Here is a 21,776-nt window from a genome sequence, read left to right as displayed (position 1 = left end):
AGGAAATGGGAAGAAAATCCCTTTTATTGTAAATCCTTGCAAGTTTCCTTATTTAAATTACAGAGTTTATTTGTACAGGATTTCTGGGCAGACAGAGGAATGAAGCATGTCTTACATTGCTTATGGACATTACTTAAACACTCGTTCTTTCTCATTACAGGACTCTAAATGCCCAGCTCAGCCCTGGAATGAGAAGGAGAAAACCTGTTTTGTTCTTCCTGTGTCCTGCCTGTGAGCCTTAGATGGTAACGAAGCACAGTCAGATAACTTTAACTCAGGCAAAAATTGACAGAAGAAAAGGAAATCTCAGGATACGTGAGTTCTTCTTCCGTCATCATTGTTAGATGCGGGTATGTCCTTCTTTTACCCAGTTTCATTAATATAATGTAATTATCCATGCCATATAATGAGCTTGCTAACTAAAAGCAGTTCTTTGACTCACTTGGAAATGATACAGAAAGGTCTTTTTTGGGTCCATCAATGTTTCATATTGTCATTAATGACCTAGGTGATAGAACACGGAATACGCTTATTAAATTTGGAGGTGGCACCAAGCTGAGAAGCACTGAAAGTACTTTGGAGGGCAGAATAAAAATTCAAAATGATTCTGATAAAATTGCACTTACGTCCTCAAAAAGAAAAAAAGAAAAAAAAAAGAAAAAAAAAAAGAAAAAAAAAAAGAAAAAAAAAGAAGAAGAGATGCTCTCCAACAGGGTCATGTGCAAGATGTTCACTCAGTCAGGAATAACCAGCTATAAAACACAAAACAAGTAGTAGCTATGTAGAAAATACACAGAAAAAGGTTCCAGGGGCTTTTGTGCATCAGAGGCTGAACATGAGTCATCAGTGTCACCCAGCTGTGGAAAAGGCAAGCACCATTCCCAGGCAAAAAAGACCCAACTGCAGCCAGGGAGATGCTGTTCTCTGAACTAGCAAAGTCTCTGCTTAAATACCATGGGATTTTTTTTTGGGCACCGTATATCAAGAAAATGTGGACCATTTAGAATGGATCCAAAAAAGATCAAACACAGCTACCACAGATCAGCAAAAAACTCCACCAACAGTAAAAGCTTGGATGCACTGGGCTTGTTAAACTCCCAAAATTTGAAAGCTGAAGCATGGAAATAGATTACATTGAGAAGTCTTCAGTTCTGAAGTTTACAGGAGGAGCTGATGTGTCAGGAATGACAAAATTGATACTGCCTTAGAGGAAAAAGGTGCACCAAGTGATTTCTTAAATCCATTGCACTCCTATGAACCTAGTTTTATGTTGCAATGACTTGCCAAGCTAAAACCAATAGAAAGAATCACGTTAAAAAGAGCAGAGGGACTTTTAAACTCTTATTTATAGCAGTTTGTATTTCTTTAAGAAGACTGGGTTAGATGGGAACACCCACATAAAAGATTATTTACAAGGAGGCTCCAAAATACTGTCAGGACTGAGACTCAGAGCTTCAAAGGTACTTCAGACATCCACATCCCATGATTTTGGTAACAGTCTAATTTAGCTCCTGAAGATCTTTAGATCAGAACACAAGTTCTTCATATTCTGCCTATTCTCCGTATTCTAAAAAAATCCCACAACCAAACCCAAAACCAAACAACAATACTGAAGTCTAACTTAATTTAGATTTCAAGTAAAAAGATTTTTAAAAGATAAAAATATAATAAGCACCTAAAATAAGCTCCACTATTGTACTGGAGCACTACTGTTAAAAGTGGAAACTAAATAGAGAACGTTCATGCAAAAGGTGATGTCATATCTTGGCTAAAACTCTGCCTTTTTCTCTTAGGGATTAAATGTAACATAAAAGAAATGGTTCATAGGGACATGGTTTAGTGGTGGACTTGGTCGAGTTAGATTTATGGTTGCACTCGATGCTCTTAAAGGTCTCCAACCTAAATGGTTCTATGATTCTTTATACACTGTGTCTGTATATTTTTTTTCAATTTCCTGATATTTTGATTAAACCTGGATTACAAATTTCATATGAAGGTTTTTTTTTTTTCTTCCTACTATGTGAAATGTTGTTTCAGCCTTATAAACCGTCAGGAAAAACTTACCTGTACACAGAATTTACTCAATTATCCTTGCTATGATGCTGCCTAAAATTGTGCTTTCTAAAATTCCAATACAGAATAAACACATTGCAAAAAAGAAAAAAAATATTTTTTACAGTCTAAGGTAGTTGCTAAACTGGTCTATTCTGTTTTGTATAGAAACATCTGGAAAAATCTACTTTGTAATGAAAAGTAAGGAGTGTGTTTTATGGCATAGAGCAAAAGGAGAGGATTTTTCTTTTTCAATTCCTGCAGTTGTTGGGCTAGAAATAAACTGTGGAAATGGTTATAGGGAAAATTTCACTGTATGTATAAAAATAATTATTTATATTTAATATTGGGCTACAGATATAGCAGTTAAAATGCAGTATCTATCATAACATACACCATTTGATTCAGATTTTACTGGCACCTTTTAGGTAATGTTGCATTTGAAATCTCTGAACATAGCACTCGGGGAAAATCCAGTCAGCAAGAAAAAATAAGATGAGAATGTGAATGTGCTTGTGAGCTATCCAAGTAATGTGCTGGAAGACTTTGTCCTTGACAAGCACAAAGAAAAGCCAAACACCTGTCTGCCTATTATCCATTGCAAATCTCTTTTTAATATCAAACACCTCTGAATTTCAACAGATACTTCAGTCTGTAAAAACACTGAAAGAGAACAAATGTTTCTGTCCTATTACATTTTGTAAACTTCCCATGATCATTTTTAAAAGCCAGACCAGTAATGGGAAAGCTAGCGATATGTTTTGGGGATCATAAATCCAAAGTATTTTCTAAGTCAATATTTTATCTTACCATCAACATGAGCAGATTTTCCAAACTAGAAAAATGTCATTTATTTATTTATTTATTTATTACTTATTGAGGTACTGCATGTTTCAGAAAGCCTTGCTCATATGAGGGGATAGAAATTTTAAGGAAGACATTTTTACGATGAGGGTGAGTCCTGGTTTTGGCTGGGATACAGTTAATTTTCTTCCTAATAGCTGGTACACCCCTGTGTTTTGGATTTGGTGTGAGAATAATCATAACACACTGATGTTTCAGTTGCTGCTGAGCAGTGCTTATGCTAAGTCAAGGACTTTTCAGCTGCTTGTGCTGCCCTGCCAGTGAGGAGGCTGGGAGGCACAGGACGACGGGAGGGGGAACAGCCAGGACAGCTGAACCCAGGTGACCTAGGGGATGTTCCCGGCTATATGGCACCACGCTCAGTATAGAAACTGGGGGAAGTTGGCTGGGGGGCAGCGATCGCTGCTCAGGGCTGGGCTGGGCATCAGTCAGCGGGTGGTGAACAATTGTGTTGTGCATCATTTCTTTTGTATATTCTATTACTACTATTACTATTATTATTTTCTCTTCCCTTGCTGTCCTATTAAACTGTCTTTATCTCGCCCCATGAGGTTTATTTTTCCCAGTTCTCTTCCCCATCCCACCGCAGGGGCAGGAGGAGTGAGCACACAGCTGTCTGTTGCCCAGTTGCTGGCTGGGGTTAAACCAAGATAGTCCTTTGGGATTGTTTTTCCTTGCAACTCACATACCGCTGCCTGTAGGGTCGAGGTAGATTTTCCATCCCACTTCCTCACGTCCTTTCTGTGTTCATGCAGGTAAAACCACAGGGTGACCCATGGTGAGTACCCACCTCTCTCTTGAGTAGAGGACTGGTTACCCCTTATAGCTGAGATACTGGTCCATACAGGTGGGAGTGAGCCAAAATGAGGACAGGGTGGTGAAACACTGGCACAGGCTGCCCAGAGAAGTTATAGATGCCCCATCCCTGAAAACATGCAAGGCCAGGCTGGACAGGGCTCTGAGCAACCTGATCTGGTTGAAGATGTCCCTGCTTATTGCAGGGGGTTGGACTAGATGGCCTTTAAAGGTCCCTTCCAGCCCAAACCATCCTGTGATTCTATGATACGCAACAATAAGCAATGCTGATGTTGTTTGGATTACTTATGAGCGAGGACTTGCAGGAAGAAATGGTATTTCCACACTACCCCTCTCATAAATACCATGCTCACACCAGGAAAATGAGCTGTAGGATTTTAATGGCTTTTACCAGTAAGAGCATTGCAGAAGTTAGCTTGATGCTTTGCGTGTGTTCCATATTTTAACTGGAAATAATGGGCAACCATGTCCCCTATGCATGAGGTCTTCAGGATACATTTCTAAACCACATCTTCATTCAGGCAGGTGGTGATTTGATGGGTTTTCAGCAGAAAGAAATGTATAGGTGTATAGTTTGGGGGGGGGGGGGGTGGAGATCTTCAAATGTAGGCTCTGCATTTAGTAATAGGAGCAGAAGGTCTTTTCAATACTGGAATAGAATTTTTGATGAAGTGCCTGGTGGCGAATTTGAAATACTAGCCTCAGGGCCTCAATGAGAAATAATTCATTCCAGTAGCTAGAACAAATCTAGCTTCTACATCCATTCCTCTAAAGTCATTATTGACCCAAGGGAAAATGCTAGCCTTAAGCAAGTTTTAATAAAGACTCTGGTGGAGTAGTTTCTGTAGCACTAAATGAGATAATGAGAAACAAGCCACTTAGCTGCAATAGACCCAGGACCTATATATAAACCAAAAGTCAGTTTTCTGAGGTTCTTGGGATCCTTTCCAGAGATGAAACAGGCACCCAAAAGAGATTTAATTACCTTGCTCACTAATTTGTTACATAAAAATCAGTCAGGCTTAAATGGACGAATATTCCGCTTGTCCTATATGAGCATAATTTATTTTAATACTGTTTCTGTGAAGTAAAAATGTCCATAGACTGATCCAGTCTGGGTTGAAAATCAAGGTTTTTACTAAACCAATAAAAGCATGAACATCTAAATCTGGCCTTAAACATTGCTCTGCTTTAGAACTTTTTGCAGTTTATTTTAAACAATAAATGTTTGTATCTGTATAGGTAAGACCTAGTATCAAACTGCATCACTGCTGTTACAGACAGTGGCAGTTCAAAAGTTTCTTACGCAGTTACTGAAAACTCTCTAAGGATGAAGGAGGTAAACAATCACAACACAGCCTGAGAAGCAGCATGCACTCTTCTGAATTTAGATCTGTATTTATTAAAAAAAAAAAGAAAATAAACATTAACTGCCCCTCACTGCACCCCTTTTTAACCATCAACCACAAAATAAAACCTTGCTTCACACAGTGGAAGTGATTTGAAAATTAAACTACAGTCTGGATGCAGGGAGAGAGAGAAAGGATGCTCTGTGTGACTGTTATTATCGTTAGCCTCCATCCCAGGAAGAGCAAGCACAATCTTTTGTGCCTGTTGTTGATGTCTGGCATTCATTCACAGAGAGATGCTTTGTTTTATGTGTTCACATTCTACAGGCAAGTATTTAAGTTGTGAAAGTCAGCAGAGGAAAATGGAGAAACAGACTCCTCTGCACTGATGCTTTGGTAATAGAGTTGGTAGGACAGAATAAAAGCAGGAAGAGAGCAGGCTGAGTACAGCAGCAAGAGGGGGAACCTCAGAATATTCTCATGTATCATACAATGCCTTAACCCCACACGAGGCGTACCTACGTACATCATTATCAAGTTCACAAAGAAATATCATTTGCAACTTTTAAAAAGTCCGATCAAGTATTTACTGTGCGTCGCAAAAATAAACACTTGAACATTAACGACAGGGAGGTACAGACTATATGCTTTACAGTCAAACCATCAAACTTAGAGCCAGTATGCTATCTTTGCAGCCAACCCATTCATTTATTTCACATAAAAAGAAGTTTTGGGTACTAATCCTTTTTATGAAAACTCCTAAAATATTTTTAAAAGTTATGGGGGAATCAAGATGTGCTTTATGATCCAGGAGGATTGGTGCTTACAGGCCTCTTTATTTTTTTTCTTTTTGGTACTGTCTGAGTTCGGCTCAGATACTATGTGGTGATTTCAATAAAAGTAAGATTGAATCAATATTCTGTGAAACTCGTAGCCATTTGTATAGATGGGGGGGGGGCGGACACAGAAAATATTACTAGTCTGAATGGAGAATAAATGTCAAGAAGACTGGAGTTGCCATCTACTGGAGTGTGCAAAGAATGACAACTGACATGCAAAAATCCTGAACGGAAAGCGTCAGTCATCACAGTCTATGTACGTTGCCTATTGCTCCATAATGACATAAAATAAACCAAAATAAAATAAAATAAAATAAAATAAAAAATCAAGTACATCTCCAAAGACAAGGCACTATTTCCCCACTCAGCTTTTGAGAAGTCAGAACATGCACGAGGAGGCTATGTTAAAACCAGCTCATTTGCCTACATCTTTTATCTACATTCAGCAAAAGATTATATTTATCACTTCTCATCAGAACACAGATAATTTCACTTTTCAGCTTCAAAAGAACAAAACCATGTCAGAATCTGAAAAGGAAAGCATGGTAAATTCTTCAAATATGAGCATTTAACCACCACTTTTTAACACAGGATAATATTACAGAGTATCTTCAGCTGATGAAACACTGACAAACATAACAAAAACCTTCTTAGAGTTGCTTATCATCAAAGCCAATTACTCCATATTCACTGTGAAGTTCCAATAATGTGTAATAATTCATATGCAAGAAAAAAGAATTCACTCTTATGTTTGTAGATGATCTAAAGTAGAATTTTTATTTCCTACATACAGGTCTTATAAAAGACCAATTATTGACATAAGCAAATTAATAAAATGTTTACAACTGGACAGACAAACCAGACCTCTCCAGGCAGTTCAGAGGAGAAAAGATAGCAGGAACATCCTTAAGGTTCTGTGAATGAAATTATACAGAATTAGCAGGAGACATGATTTCGATGACAGCTACAGCCTGGAATTTCAGTGTATCTGTGGACATAAGCACATCCCACCTCACAGGACCAAAACCGATTTAAAATCTATACACGTACACTGGAATTTTTTGAAAGCAGTTTAATATTTTCTCATATTTAGTGAAGATTTTTATTAGTCTTTTACAAATGTAAAGTATGAAGTGACTGGACAGAAGTATCTGACATGTGAACTACGTTATTATGATTAATGGAGTTCATACATAAAGGGTTGTTTCTCTGGGAAATGTCCGATTGAGTAATTACTGGAATTAATCCCAAAGGGCTTTAGAAAACTTTCTGCCTGGTTTCAAGTCACATTTTTATCACATTTTTCTTTTGACTAGAGGGCAATCTTAAATTGCAGTTTTAAGTAAAACAAGTACTGTAAGCAATTAATCAAGTATTATGAAAAAATATGTATTTCTTTAATAGTCCTTGAAAGCAGCTAATTCACTTTTTACCCTCATCTCTAGGCAATACAGCAAGATCCAATCAATAAGTAAACTGGTTTTTTTTTCTGCCTCTGAAAGAAATAGTATACTGTCCCCGTTTTTCATGCATCAGGTTAGGTATAGAGTATCCTGGAATTCATATACTGGAATATTACTGGCAATATTATTAGACATAAATAAAGAAATATGAAAGTATTGTTTGGTCTTTTGGATTTCTTAAATCTAATCAGTCTTTAATGGATACAACGGTGCCAGAAAATCCAGAAAGTCAGAGAACACATCTCAAAAGACTCAGAGCTGACTGTGTTTCAGGGAAGTATCCCAAGGTCAGCATTACTTTGCAGTGCTGCAGATGCATCCAAGAGGCTCCGTGGGCTGTCAGACTGAGGACGAAGAAAAAGCAGTAGGTATCAAAGGTGGGGGGGGGTGGGGGGGGAGGGGGGTGGGGTTGTTGGGGTTGGGGTTGGTTTGGGTGTTGGTTTGGGTTTTTTTTTTCTTTCTCCCCCCCCCCCCCCCCCCCCCCTTGATAAATGCTTTTATAACTGCTGTCAATATCATTTTCATTGGGCAGAAGGTAAAGAAGCAAATACCTTCCATTTCATCCCTCTGGCACTAGGGAAGCATTTTCCCACTACATTTTCAATGTCTTCTAATGCCCACTGCCTTCATGGCCCTCATGGCCATGAAAATAGCTAGAAGTGACCTCTGCTGACCTAATGTCAGGGTATAGTCCAACCTCAGCTAGCAAAAAAGGCTGCAGAAAGACATCGTGAGCAAACCTCAGCTGTATAGATGATGTATCTGGGAGCATTGTAATTCATTTATTCTTGTCCAACAATTATTGCCTCGAACACCCAAGCTGTGTTGACTATTATCAATGTCATTAGGACACAGCAAAAGATAGTCCATGCTGGGCATTATGCAGGGACATAGGAAGAGACAATCCCTGAAATTAAGAGCTGAAAACAGAAAAGAAAACCCTAGGTGTAGGAAGAACAAGGACATAGAACAAGCAAAAACCCAATATACAATTAGAATAAGCAAAGCAAGGATGAGGACACATAGTATTGCTTCCAGGAATTTTTTGGGTTTTTGTTTGTTTGTTTGTTTTTAATAGCTAGGTATCTTTAATGCCTCTGCTCAGGCACTGCTCAATCGAGTTTTTAAGTACAGAAACAATGCCTATTTGCCATTCTCACTCCCCTTCTGATCTCTGTGGGCATACCTGGCAATCACTATCACTGCTTCCCTAACCACCTTTTGTCCCCTACCTGCCCATTCCCCAAATGGGCCCCATCCAGCAACGGCCAAGGCGATGCCAGTAGGGATTCTGGGGGCTGAGGGATGATGCTGGGAGAAATTTGGGAGCAGCTTCTCTGCCCATCATCCACAGGGCTGGCAGGAGAAGAAGAACTGCTGTACGACATGCTGTGGAACATGAACCCTGACAACATGCTGTGTTGGGCGTGAACCCACAGCCCGCACTTATAGACCACAGAGAAGTTTCATAGTTCTGGAGTTTCACACCAATGATTTCCCCCATTTTTAGGACTGCTTTTAGGAACGTTACTGATGTAATCATGAAGAATGGTTATTCTTCCACAGCCACGCATGAAACATACAGCACCCACTTAAACGCATAAACACCTTTTCATAGACAAAAATCTCTGAATAATGGGGAAAGAACTACAATATATCTTGAGCCACAGGCATTTCACAGATCCTGACCTTTGATTTTGATTTAGAGGCTTTAACTAATAAAGCTTGGCTCTATACCAAATCTGAAGAAGAAAATCAAGCACACTCTTGTCAAATTATAATTAATTTGCACTACAAAAAAAAAAAGAGCAGAAGCCAAGTGTTCTTTAAAAATTGTCTCTAGAATTCAAAACACACAGTAAAATGTTCTGTATCTTGAGAAACAGGCTGATCTTTTCCTGTCTTTTCAAGTTGATTATGCATCTTTCCACTCATTTACAACATAAATTGAGTCTTAGGAAACAATAAGCTCTTCATTTTACATGAACATTAAAGATTCAAAATTAGAGCAGTAGGAGAGGAAATATGATTCTGAAATGTATCTGAAGTAAACCCTACAGCTTTGTTACTATTTGCCCCCCAAATCTACTGTTTCACCTTTAAAACCATATATAATGTGAGGGTAATTTACATGCATATTATTGTACATCTGTTGAGAATGTGGTTCACATATGCTTTCTATAGCTCTGCAGCTAAATTCAGGATCTTTGGATACGTTACCAGAATTTACTATACCTTTCCATACATTTATTGAGAGTAAAGGAGCAACACAACGTTTTGATTACACTGTACATTTCTTCCTTATAAGACATAAAAAGTCTTTAGCACAGACATATAAATATATTGAAATAAAACTGAAAAAGAGTCAGAAAGGCACATTTCAAAGGCTGCCATTGGATCCCACAAAATTAAATCAGCTATTGAGCAGGGCTGGGTTTCTATGATTACACATACACCACACACAAACCACCCACACCATATGCAACCATTCAATATTGCCCCAGTATTTTTAAGTGGGTCTTGTTTTTTGGTTTTTTGGTGTGTGTTTTGGTTTTTTTTGTCGTTGTTGTTGTTTGTTTTTTTTTTAAAAAAAAGGTCAGGTTATTCTCTTTCTTTTAGATGGTATGACTATCTTTTGTTATGCCTTTAAATGTGTCCTTCTGAGACTCCTGACCTGTGGTTATTTCTCTTAGACATTACATCAGTTGCAAATAATACGTAATGAAGTCATAAATATTTCAGGTAGTCAACAAACCGTCGCTTTAAGTTTGCAAAAATCACAATGACTTCTATCAGAAATCTGAGTCCTCAGCCTGGTTTCTGCATTATTACTTCTGCGTATGAGCTTATGATTCAGATTCCCGATAATCTCCCAATAAGATGCAATACACAAGCAACCAGGATTTTGAACATTTTATCCTGAGTTTTCCCTTCAGATTATGGATATCATCAGAACAGAAGGACAGAAACGTAAAAATCCTGCCTTCTCTATCTACCAAAATATACCAAGACGCACATCTAACTGAAAATAATACAGTCTGCCAAAGATCTAATTGCCTGTTTTCTATAGACGCTCTGCTACAGTCCCACATCTATTTCTATGCCTAAACAACCTAGCTCATATTGTTCAGGTCTTCAGTAAATCCAGGAGTAGGATCTGAGAACATTTCAGATTATATTATTTCCAGGTAACATTATCGAAAAGCAGAACTTCCCTGTAAAACAACCCCTTCAGAGTTAGGTCAAATGGTACCCTCTGTGATGGAAGAGAACTCAGTAAGTCTTTATTCCATTTCAAAATACTAGTTTAGCCCTGACTTTACCACCGACCTATATGTTCTGAAATAATATATCTACAAAGGCGAGCATAAGGTTTGTTGTCTTTTCTGACTGTGCTTTAAAATACATTTGGAAAGGAGCAAAGGAAAGGGATTAAGAACGACAAATTGTTTAATACTGAAAAGAACAGATTTTCTGCTCAGGGAAAATTTTCCAAGGGTGGTTCATCCATTTGTAAAAAGACTTTCCAGGAGACTGCCAGGAACAGCTTTTAACTTGTTCATCCTAGCTTTTAATAATTGATTTAATAAATTCCTCTCAATTCTCTTTACTTCCTGTGCCTTGAAAGGCTAAAAAGTGTTTACTGCCACTAAAGTCACGTCATGGATAAAAAGTGTGAACTGTTTTGCATCAGGAAGGCTATCCCAATGTAACACGGATGACCTCCCTACAGCAAGAGTTTGCTGGCATGGTTATACCTGCATCCCCAGGTGGGACTTGACAGCTTTCTGAGCAACACAAGTTATTTTGGGGAAGGACACAAGTTGTCAATAAGTAATGGATACATGATTCGTTTATGGCCATAACTGGTTTGGCTACAGGGGAGGTTTTCACAATCCTAGCTAACCCTGCTGTTCTGTCACTCTGCAGTGTAGTCATGGTTGAACCATCATCCAACCTCTCCCAAGCTTGATGAACCTGAGTAAATACACCCAGATAAACCAACCAACCAACAAGAGATGCAGTGGCATCACCAGTCATCTTAGATTAGCTACCTCCATGTAAGGACTGAATCCTTTCAGTAAAAAGGAGCCTTAAAACACAAATAAAAGAATTTAGCACAATATTATTAATAATAAAAAATCCTTACAGATGAACTATCAACAGTAGAAGAGCATAAAAGTGTATAGATAAGCTCTGACGCTCTTTATTCTTAAGCTAATTGGAAATCAATTACAGTTCATTCCCTGGCACCTCCAGGAATGCTTGGGAAGGTCTTGAGACAAACCCTTCTGAAGTGTCTAGCTTTGCATTTCTGAAGGTGGAACTAATTGATTTACAATTAAATATGACTAACTAAACCCTTTACAACTGTTAATCATTGCACTCTACACATACTTCCTCCAAGACTTCCCAAGACATTTTGAGAGAGACAAATCAGCAAGAGTTAATTGAAAACCAAGTTTTAAATTTCCAGTTTCCCTAAAACCCGGGAGTTCCAACAACCTGGTAACTTGACTGTAACACACCAGTCTTTGCTTAACCAGGATGCTACATGACCTTCAGCAATGTGTTGATTAATCAGAAAAAGATAGTTTTTACTTGTTATCATTTTTCCTTTATACCTGGACATTCACAACCAATAACACTGCCTACAGTTTTGACAGCATGTCCAGAAATCCATAGGCAATTTCACAGATACTTAAGAGAGTCAGTAATTCTTTAGCTTATTCAAGTAGTCTACCAGTAATAAACAGAGAAGAGAGACACTTCATCTAACCACTGATATATTTTCCTAAAAATTGACATTTCCACACAGCGCTGACAATTCTGTAGATAGGTCTCTTCTGTGAGTGACTTTATAGAGCTATACATGACTACCTGCTATTGAATGTGGCTGCTGATGAGAACGGAATGACTGCTATGAGAGAGAAAAGCGTTTATCACATTGTCAGAAACAATAAGGTGATTTAAACAAGAATATCTATTATTTAAAGGTAGTAACAAATCCAATGTTTCCATTCTGCACTAAAAGAAATTAATGGTAGTTATCACTTTGACATCTGGAGTCACCAGGAATATCTTGGTCCAAAGCTTGCATAATATAGTACATTTTTATATTTACTAAAAGACACGTTATATAGGTGATGGACTTCTTATCAGCTGAAACCCTAAATCCTACACAGAAGGAACATCCAGCCAAATGTCAGGGATGACTGAGATATAAATACCAGAGAAATAACAGATTTAATTTGCTTTACTTTGACTCACATCTTTTTCTTCCCTTTTCTGTTTTTAAATGTTTCCTTTATACAAAATGCCATGGTTCAGTGCACTTGAAAATTAAAGACTACCATGTAAGGCCAAGGTTTGAGTCTGTCCATTCCTGAAAGGAAATTAAAGTCACCGCTAAAAGTCCCACTTCTTCTTATACCGATAGAAACCACTCAGAAAATACAAGGAAGAAATCTACTCAGTATTTAATTTACTGTTCTGTCCTTTTGTATTTTGCTGGTTAATATATTAAAAGATGTATATATGCATAGTTAGACAATAGTGGCCAGACTCTGATCTTACTCACTCTGTCCCAACCCCATCTGGAGTGGATAGCAAACTCAGGCAGGTTAAATATCTAGGCACAAACAGTAATGCCACTCAATACAAGGATTCAGTAAGAAGGAAACGATTCTGAGGCTACTTAAATGATATGTGATGTTAATCTGAACACAATATTAAAAATGTGTAGACTCAATACATTGCAAAATGTTTTCCTTTTTCAACCTGAACAATTTTGACAATCACTGCAGGGTGTTGTCAGTGAATTACGCTTGTCATGACTACAAGAAAGAGCTTCCCGGCTAAACTTTCTAAAATTTTACTCATGTTGTTCCTCTATAACCTACTTTACATTGATTTAATCAATCTCCCTTAAATACACACAAACTTAGTTTGCGCTTCTTAAAATGTTTTATAATAGCACATTTAATAAAGCTAATTTAAATCCATTAATTTATAGAGATTTGCCAGAGGCTTTGAAACTTCAGAAAATGTGTAAACTTAACAGTTTGGCTGTGATAACAGCTCAGACAGTGGAAATTAAGCCCTTTGCACTACAATAATGTTCAAAGTAGATTCCGAGTTTTATTGCAAAAGAAGTACATTTAAAGAACATAGAAGAAAACCAAACTTCCCCAAGATATTTCAGGGCTAAGACATATATTCACCCCAGTTAGTCTTTTCAGATCCACGTGCCACAGTTATTGAATTTGGTCACTGCCTCTGCCTCAGCATCACAGCCTCAAGTGTCTCGTTTTAAGGCTACCTGGATTCTTTTTTACAAACAACTTTTGGACAAATAAGAGCAGAGTGCCTCATGCAATAGACCTCTGTCAGAGCTTCAAGGCAGTGTGCTTAGGGCCATTAAATCTGGGTCCCTAATTCTAGTTGTCAGTCTCCCAGCTGATGCTATATAGGTTTGCTACTGTCTACTCTAATTTCTGCCTCTGGAAACCAAATGATAATAGATTATATGCCAGTGTGGGAATAGGCAGATTGGTTAGGATCCAAGCTGTATCCCAGGTGACAGCAAGAAGCAGCAGTGAAAAAAAGTATTCAGCTCTTCACACTGATGTATCAAGGAGTTTCATCTCTACTAGAGGAATTCTTCACCTTATACATAGCATTTAGATGGTAACTAAGTGATCACTATCATCATCTGATTTGCAGAAAATGACAGTTTTCCTTGAAGACATAGCTGAATTTTTTAGGGCTACTGTTGCAGAATTCTCCCCAAACAGTGATATGGGAGAAGGCATTAAGACCTCCCCCATGAAGACTCATAGGGTTGCAGTCTTTTAAGGAATAGAACCTTATTGCTTTGAAGCTTTTTTTGGTATATATAAAGTTCGAGACACCTTTTTAATTTCCCCCTCCCCCTGCTAATTGCATGAAAATAGTCAGAAATGCAATCTGGAATACATTCTTGGAGAAGGTTTATGTAGACTCTTCTGCTTCAATGCTCTTTCTCTTGGTTCTGTCATTGCTCTCCTGCCTGCTTTTGTGTACTGAGAAACAGAATTAAGGTGTACTGCAACCAGTGGACACTTGCATAAACAGTCTGCTTTGAATAAAACAGTATGATCTTGGGAGAGGAAAACCACATTCGGCTTTCCTACTCAAATGCTAAAACGTAGAAAAGGTTCACATACTATTAAAGCATCACATTTTTGCTTTGAAACCACTGAAATGCAAGGGCTGTGAACAACAGAAAAATGTAAATAAACTGAATTGGGAGCATAAAAGCACATTGATCCCCAGGTTCTGACACCGCAAAGTGTTTTATATTTGTAATTTATTTAACACTTCTTTTGGCAAATACATTTGCAATTCATGTCCTTCCCACATTTTTATGCACGAGAGCTTAAGTTTTCCAGGACTCCTGTAAAGCAACTTTTACTGCACCAAATTACTGCATTTCTTGGTCTCTACCAGCACACACTCGCAGCAGCCAGCCACACTCCGCTACAACGAACAGCTCTAGGATTTCACAGCTCTGCAACAAATCCTTCAGAAAGATATTTTTTTTTTAATTAACATGATTGTGAAAAAGAAAGCAAAGGTAATGGTTTTGCTCTGCATCTAGCATCTCATAACTGACATCAACTTAAAATTAGCACAATCTTCTGCAATGATTGTATTTCCATGTGAAACTTCTTCATAGAGAATTCATGCAGAATTGGGAGCTGTCAGCTTTGATTGCATTCACCAGCACACAGGCTTTAGACTCTATTTCATAATAGGAAAAGACAGCCAGCATTTTCCTGACAGAAGTATCATATATTTTTCATTCAGTAAAAATCACAGAGAACATCCATTGTCTATGCATTTCCCATAGAAAATGAGGGCTGCAAAAGATCAGGCAAGGATTTTGTTGGTACACGGACCAAAAACCAGCACAAGCTGCAAAACTTATTTACTGATTGGGTATTAAACCCTTTCTTTGCATGCTGCCGACATGTTCAGAGTAACCTATGCATTGATCTTTTTCCAAAAGCAAAGCAATCTTTATGCTGCAAGAATTATAGTTTTGTGTGCCATAGTGTACACTGCAAAAAAAAAAACAAAAACAAAAAACCAACAATAAAAAAAAAGCCTTTAGGAAAGGCACGTGCTGAACACACACAAAATATGCAGGATGGAAAAAGACCAAATGTAATTAAAGCTTATATGAAACCAGACATTCCTATTTGCAGAGCTCTGGCTGCATTTCTATGAGAAAGAATGCACAGAATTTCAAATCATGCTCTATTTAGACAATGTCAGAAGAAAAACACATTCCCCCCCCCCCCCCCCCCCCCCCCCACCGAGACCCCGACCCCAAGACTCCGAAATGCAAATCTCATCATCAGATTTAGAGAGAAAAAGCAATCCAAAGATACTGGTTTACATATTCCTTCCCAAACCAAGAAATCAAGTATCTCCCTCTCCCGGCTAATAGCTTATAAATTCAGACTTTAAACAAAAGCAGAAAAAAAAAAAGAAAAAAAAAAGAATCCTAATTCTCAAGCTTCCTACTTAGCACTGCCTCGCTCTTGATGATTTGTGCGGCTGTGTGTGCGTGCCTGTTTGAGAAATGGCGAGATAGGCTTAAAGTATTTTCCATTTCATCAAAGAGCATATATTACTTTCCTGGTTCGCTCAAATGTTGGTTTTATGCCCACCCCTTTTCAATCTGCCCATGTCTGAGATGCACAGTGCAGGCGTACAATCATGAGCAGCTTACGACACTCAGTGAACACTAGGTGCCTCTGCATGCTCTAGCAACATACTGCTCAACTGAAGGGAAGGGATTCTTGCTGTCTCTCTCTGCTCTAAGCATCACCTAACAAGCAAAGCGAACAAAGAATGGGAAATAAAGCTACCCTTAGCCGGTCAGTGAATGAATGGTAATCTCTCTATGGAGTAAAGGTTGTGCCGGTCAATGGTCGTTGCAAATGATGGACATTAAACAGATTGACAAATCCTGTGGAGTCGTTAGTAAAGAGTTTGGAGTTTTTTTCACGCCACAGTGTTAACTGCAGAGAAAAGGACAGAGGGAGAAGGAGAAGATCAAGCTCATGTACATAGTTCTGAAACTTGCAGGTCCTAGGAGTCAGCTAAAAAGCTAGCTGGACAAGCCTTTCGCTCTTTGAGCAGAAGCGAAGTGAGACATTGTGAGCTTGCCAGCCTTGCACAACATTGAAAGGGACTGAATCTGTAGCACAGAGGGGTCTTTTTTAGCTCTGCATATAATTAGTCCAAACACAAAGGAAGCAACTGAATGGAGGTTGTCACTCTCTGGAAAAGGGTGGGTAAGACACTTTTTAATTAAATTCTTTCATGAAGAAAGATTTTTTTTTTTCCTTTGCTGCAGCATTTAACATGAACAAAATCACTATCATTTTACCTTTGAATCTCTGTGAACTTTAATGCTGCACAGCTCCTGCATGCTGTAAAGTGAAATATTTGCCTCTGTGTTTGTTCCGTTTGCTGTTTTGCTTTGGTTTCCTGGCTTTGTTTTGTTTTCTGTTTTCTTTTTTTCCCCTTAAATAAAATATGATGTAGACTTTGAAAAGATTCAATGGACATTCTCAAGCCTATTTGGAAATATTCTTGCTAATGGATTTCCTTCTTATTGGTCTCTGTTTAAACTGGCTGCTGAGGAAGCCCCCGGGGTTGATATTGTGTACGCTGGGTATCTTTTCTAAAATGCTTCCAGCCGTGAATAGTGGGTGTCCACAGCTATGTCGGTGTGAGGGCAGGCTTTTGTACTGTGAATCACTGAATCTTACAGAGATGCCTCGCAACCTGTCGGGCATGATGGGCTTGTCTCTGCGGTACAACAGCCTTTCAGAGCTGCATGATGGACAGTTCACAGGGTTAATGCAGCTCACGTGGCTCTATCTGGATCACAATCACATTTGCTCAGTGGAGGGGAATGCCTTTCAAAAATTGCGGCGAGTTAAAGAGCTCACCCTGAGTTCCAACAAAATAACCCAACTGCCCAACACCACTTTCCGACCCATGCCAAACTTGCGCAGTGTGGATTTATCATACAACAACCTACAGTCTTTGGAGCCTGACCTGTTTCACGGGCTGAGAAAACTGACAACTTTGCACATGCGGTCGAACGCCATCAAGTTCGTGCCAGTGAGAATTTTTCAGGACTGTCGCAGCCTGAAGTTTCTAGACATAGGATACAATCAGTTAAAGAGCCTGGCTCGAAACTCTTTTGCAGGCTTGTTCAAACTCACTGAGCTGCACCTCGAGCACAATGACTTGGTGAAAGTGAATTTAGCCCATTTTCCCAGGCTCATCTCCCTGCACTCCCTCTGCTTGCGAAGGAATAAAGTTACCATCGTAGTAAACACTTTGGACTGGATATGGCAACTTGAAAAAATGGATCTCTCTGGCAATGAAATCGAATACATCGAACCTCACGTTTTCGAAAGTGTACCTCACCTCAAATCCCTGCAGCTGGACTCCAACCGGCTGACCTACATCGACTCCCGAGTCCTCGACTCCTGGAAGTCCCTCACTAGCATCAGCCTCTCTGCCAATGCCTGGGATTGCAGCCGTAATGTTTGCGCCCTGGCCTCCTGGCTGAGCAACTTCAAGGGTCGCTACGACAGCAACCTGCTCTGTGCCACCCCCGAGTACGCGCAGGGCGAGGATGTTCTGGATGCCGTGTACGCTTTCCACTTGTGCGAAGACGTGGCAGACACAACCGGTGTCAACACCCTCTCCCCGGTAACGAACAACAGTGACCAAACGTTCAGCTACGGCTCTGCCACCGCCACGTATGACGTGCAGGACAGCGAAGGGGACCCAACCACATATGCCATCACCGTGACCATGCCCGGTGAGAACTCGGAGAACGCCGTTCAGATACACAAGGTGGTGACGGGGACCATGGCACTGATTTTTTCCTTCCTCATTGTGGTTTTGGTCTTGTATGTCTCCTGGAAGTGCTTTCCAGCCAGCTTAAGGCATCTAAGACAGTGCTTCGTAACACAGCGCAGGAAGCAGAAGCAAAAACAGACCATGCATCAAATGGCTGCCATGTCAGCCCAGGAGTATTACGTTGATTACAAACCCAACCACATTGAGGGAGCCCTGGTGATCATTAATGAGTATGGATCTTGTTCCTGTCACCAGCAGCCAGCGAGGGAATGCGAGGTGTGATTTTCCTTGGGGATTTAAACAGTGTGAAACCAAATAACAGCGTGCAGGCAGACAGTGGCACCGGGGGGTTGCTGTGCTTTGCTGGTGGTTTCTGACGCGTTCCTCTGCCGAAATTGTTAAGAGGGGCTGTCTAACAGACTTGACATTTTAGCTTTATCGTGTCTTAAAAACCTTCAGGACAGTCAATCTTAATATTTCATATGCTAATACTCCCTTTGAAGATCTGTCAATATTCAGGAATCTGAGAGTGTAAAAAGGTACAAATTATTGATCTTTTGTAAACTAAGAAAACTGTTTAAAATAAAAAAAAATAGCATTTACAGTTTTTACAGACTGGTGTATACTACATGAATTGTTCCCTGTATACAAAATGCAACAGTTTAACCTCTTTTTCTCTTCATACTGAGTGTTGAAATGAAAGTCTAGGAGCAAAGAAGCCACGTAAACCAGAAAGCTTAAAATTAACCAGATGGCTTCACATTGTAATTAGTACACATTCACTTACATCACGTTACTGAAGATATGAAGCATGACACTGGAATTATATTTTTGTTAATGTGCTACCTGTAACTGGATGTCCGTACAACAAGGAGCCAGTGCACCTCAGAAAGACTAAAGTTTTGACCGTGTCCATGGGACAGGATTTCTGAGGATTTTTAAGTACAGCTCACTTGTCAGTTGCTGTAAGATCCATGAAAACTGCATCATAACCCCTAAAAGTATTTTGTATCAAACCTGATCATATTGCAAAGTCTATTAAAGAAAAAAACCAAAACAAAACCCAACACACAACAAAACCTAAACAACTGAAACACTGCCAAAATGTACTCAAAAATTTCTTTAAAATAGAAAAGACCAAAAATAAAATATCTAAATTTAAGGGCCTTTACTAGCGTTTCCCATTTTTATGCCTGTTTTTGAGATATGCTAAGGGCAAAGAAACCCTTGCTTTGTGCTTGTGGTGCCATGGTGAATAGAGAAGAACAAAAACTATTAGGTTCTCGGTGGTGAAACCTGTGTGTCTTTCAAGAGTTAAACCTTGGCTGTAACACTGCCAGAGTAAGACAGAGAGTTATTAAAGCCTACTTCTGGGTCCTATAGTAAACTGCCAGCAAAGCCTGTCTCCTGTCCCTCACTTTCACCACCACCCTCACTAACAAAACAACTCTAAAATCTCTGCAGAGGCTGCAAGTATACGAACCCTCCTTACTAATGACTGATAAATGGAATCAATGGATATAAGCAGTGATTTAATAATGTAGAATCACACAGCTGTTTTATTTGACTGCCCTTAAATAAAGGATTCCTTTCTTCATATTTTGGATTTTTCATTCCAGTATGTGAGCAACCTTACTGACTGATCTTTTCAATAACTCCTCTCACACTAATGAAGATGAGGTAGTTTTTACCATTAGGCAGAGCATCTTGAGATTCTCTTCATACAGCATTACATGCTAATTAAATGTTACGGAGAATGAACTGGGTAACATTTCTATGCTTTGCACATATTTCTCCATCCTTAGGGTTACCACCGATAGAGGGAAAAAAAATCACAAATCTAACATATATTTTAATTTAACGTGTTTTTTCTCTTTTTTTATAGCATCAAAGTGCCACCTACTCTTAAAAAAAAAAAATACAGCAGGCACAGAGCAGAAAATAGGCACAGATTAAACCATTTTTTTCCCTGCACAGGTTTTAGCCATTAATTTTGAATATAAAGAGTGAAGTTTAGATATTCATTTTTTTTCTGACTGACACTATTTTTAAGGAGTCGGAACTTATTTTCCTCTATTTGGTACACCTCATCCTGTTTTATATAAAATATGATGATAGTCTCTTCATCAAAATTTTTATTTACAGAGACTATAATGTCATCTGTGCAAGCAATGAGATTATGTGTTGGGAGAGGACTTTCCCCAGAAAAAAATTAATGAAAATCAACTGCTTTTTTACTCAGGCCACTGAAATTTCACCCACAGCTTTGAAACAAGCTAGCACTGTTAAAACGAGGCTTTTCTTTAAACAAATACACCTTTCAATTTCTTAAACCCACAAGGGCCTGATCCATCCTGAAACTCCCAAGTGACCTGAAGGGTTCAGTGTCCATGTCCAACCCCAGCAGTGAGGGCAGAGAGCAGGTACTGAGCCCCTCGTCTTCTTGGGTGCCTGATCGCATTTTAAGAGCAAATATTTTATACTGTGCTAACTGAGGGCCAAACTATAAGTATTTTCTCCATTAAACCCTTCTTTGAAAGCGATAGGGAATTTAACTGTGGAAAAATTGGCTCTCTACCTTTGGGCTACATTATATGTCCCTCAAATCAACATGCAGCACTGCAGCCAGAAGGACTGAATACAGCTAGCTGCCAGGAAGCCTCCAAAACCAACCAAGATTGTTAAAATATTGTCTGCGTATGGTAAAAAATAAATAAATAAATAAATAAATAAAAATATATATGAACTAGCTTTATTTCTATAGTGAACCCCTGTTGCTATAAGGAAACATGTTAGTGCAGTCATGGTTTTGCCCCTGTAAATCTGATGCAAGACTGATAACATAAGCAATCATCCTGTGGTTGTATTTCTATGTATTTTTAGCATATTTGTGGGTTGTATTTTAAACACACCAGTGATTGCACCCCTCTGGAATTATTCCTGCTGTTTATTGGTGTTAGCAACCTCTAGCTACGTTTGCAAAGACGTGAGCAATTCTGCCTTTGGAATTTATTCACCTCTGTGCTTCATGCCTCGTGCATTGACAGCTCAAGTAAACTGAACAGAACATTTTTCTTTAAAGCTGCAGTGATCTGCTCAGTGAGACCTGATTCCGGTATTGCCTGTTGCCATTTCTCCTAAAGAGAGGTAACGACCACCAATGAGCTGCCACCCTTAGCAGGATGATGGGTGGATCCCCATATAGAGCACAGCACTTATTAAACTTCAGAAATTGACATATTTAAAAATCTTCATGCAGAAATCTTTTCTAAGGGTAATATCTACTAGAGACAACCTCCTAAGGATCTCCAGAGGATGTCTGGTGATCTCGATACCCTCTGAAGATTTACTGGTGGAAACAGGGGTGTCACTGCTATTACACGGCATGAAGGTACTCTGCAGGGTGCCCACAATTCGTCTGAAAGTTTACATGAAACGTATGTGGATAATCG

At 39.0% G+C, this 21,776-nt stretch overlaps 2 protein-coding genes across 3 annotated transcripts in view; one reads left to right on the top strand and one right to left on the bottom strand.

Annotated features, from left to right (window-relative positions):
• CTNNA2 (catenin alpha 2) overlaps positions 1-21,776 on the bottom strand; it is a 513,312-nt gene that overhangs the window by 146,017 nt on the left and 345,519 nt on the right. The gene's annotated exons all lie outside the window — the stretch shown is intronic.
• LRRTM1 (leucine rich repeat transmembrane neuronal 1) lies at positions 16,138-18,931 on the top strand. The gene has a single exon (XM_005233031.3). The coding sequence runs from the start codon at positions 17,041-17,043 to the stop codon at positions 18,604-18,606; it is 1,566 nt and encodes a 521-aa protein (XP_005233088.1). The 5' UTR covers positions 16,138-17,040; the 3' UTR covers positions 18,607-18,931.

This window comes from Falco peregrinus, chromosome 2, assembly GCF_023634155.1.
Source record: "Falco peregrinus isolate bFalPer1 chromosome 2, bFalPer1.pri, whole genome shotgun sequence".
Lineage (NCBI taxonomy): Eukaryota > Metazoa > Chordata > Aves > Falconiformes > Falconidae > Falco > Falco peregrinus.
The sequence above is the reverse complement of the archived record's forward strand: the minus strand, read 5'-3'. Positions and strand labels throughout refer to the sequence as shown.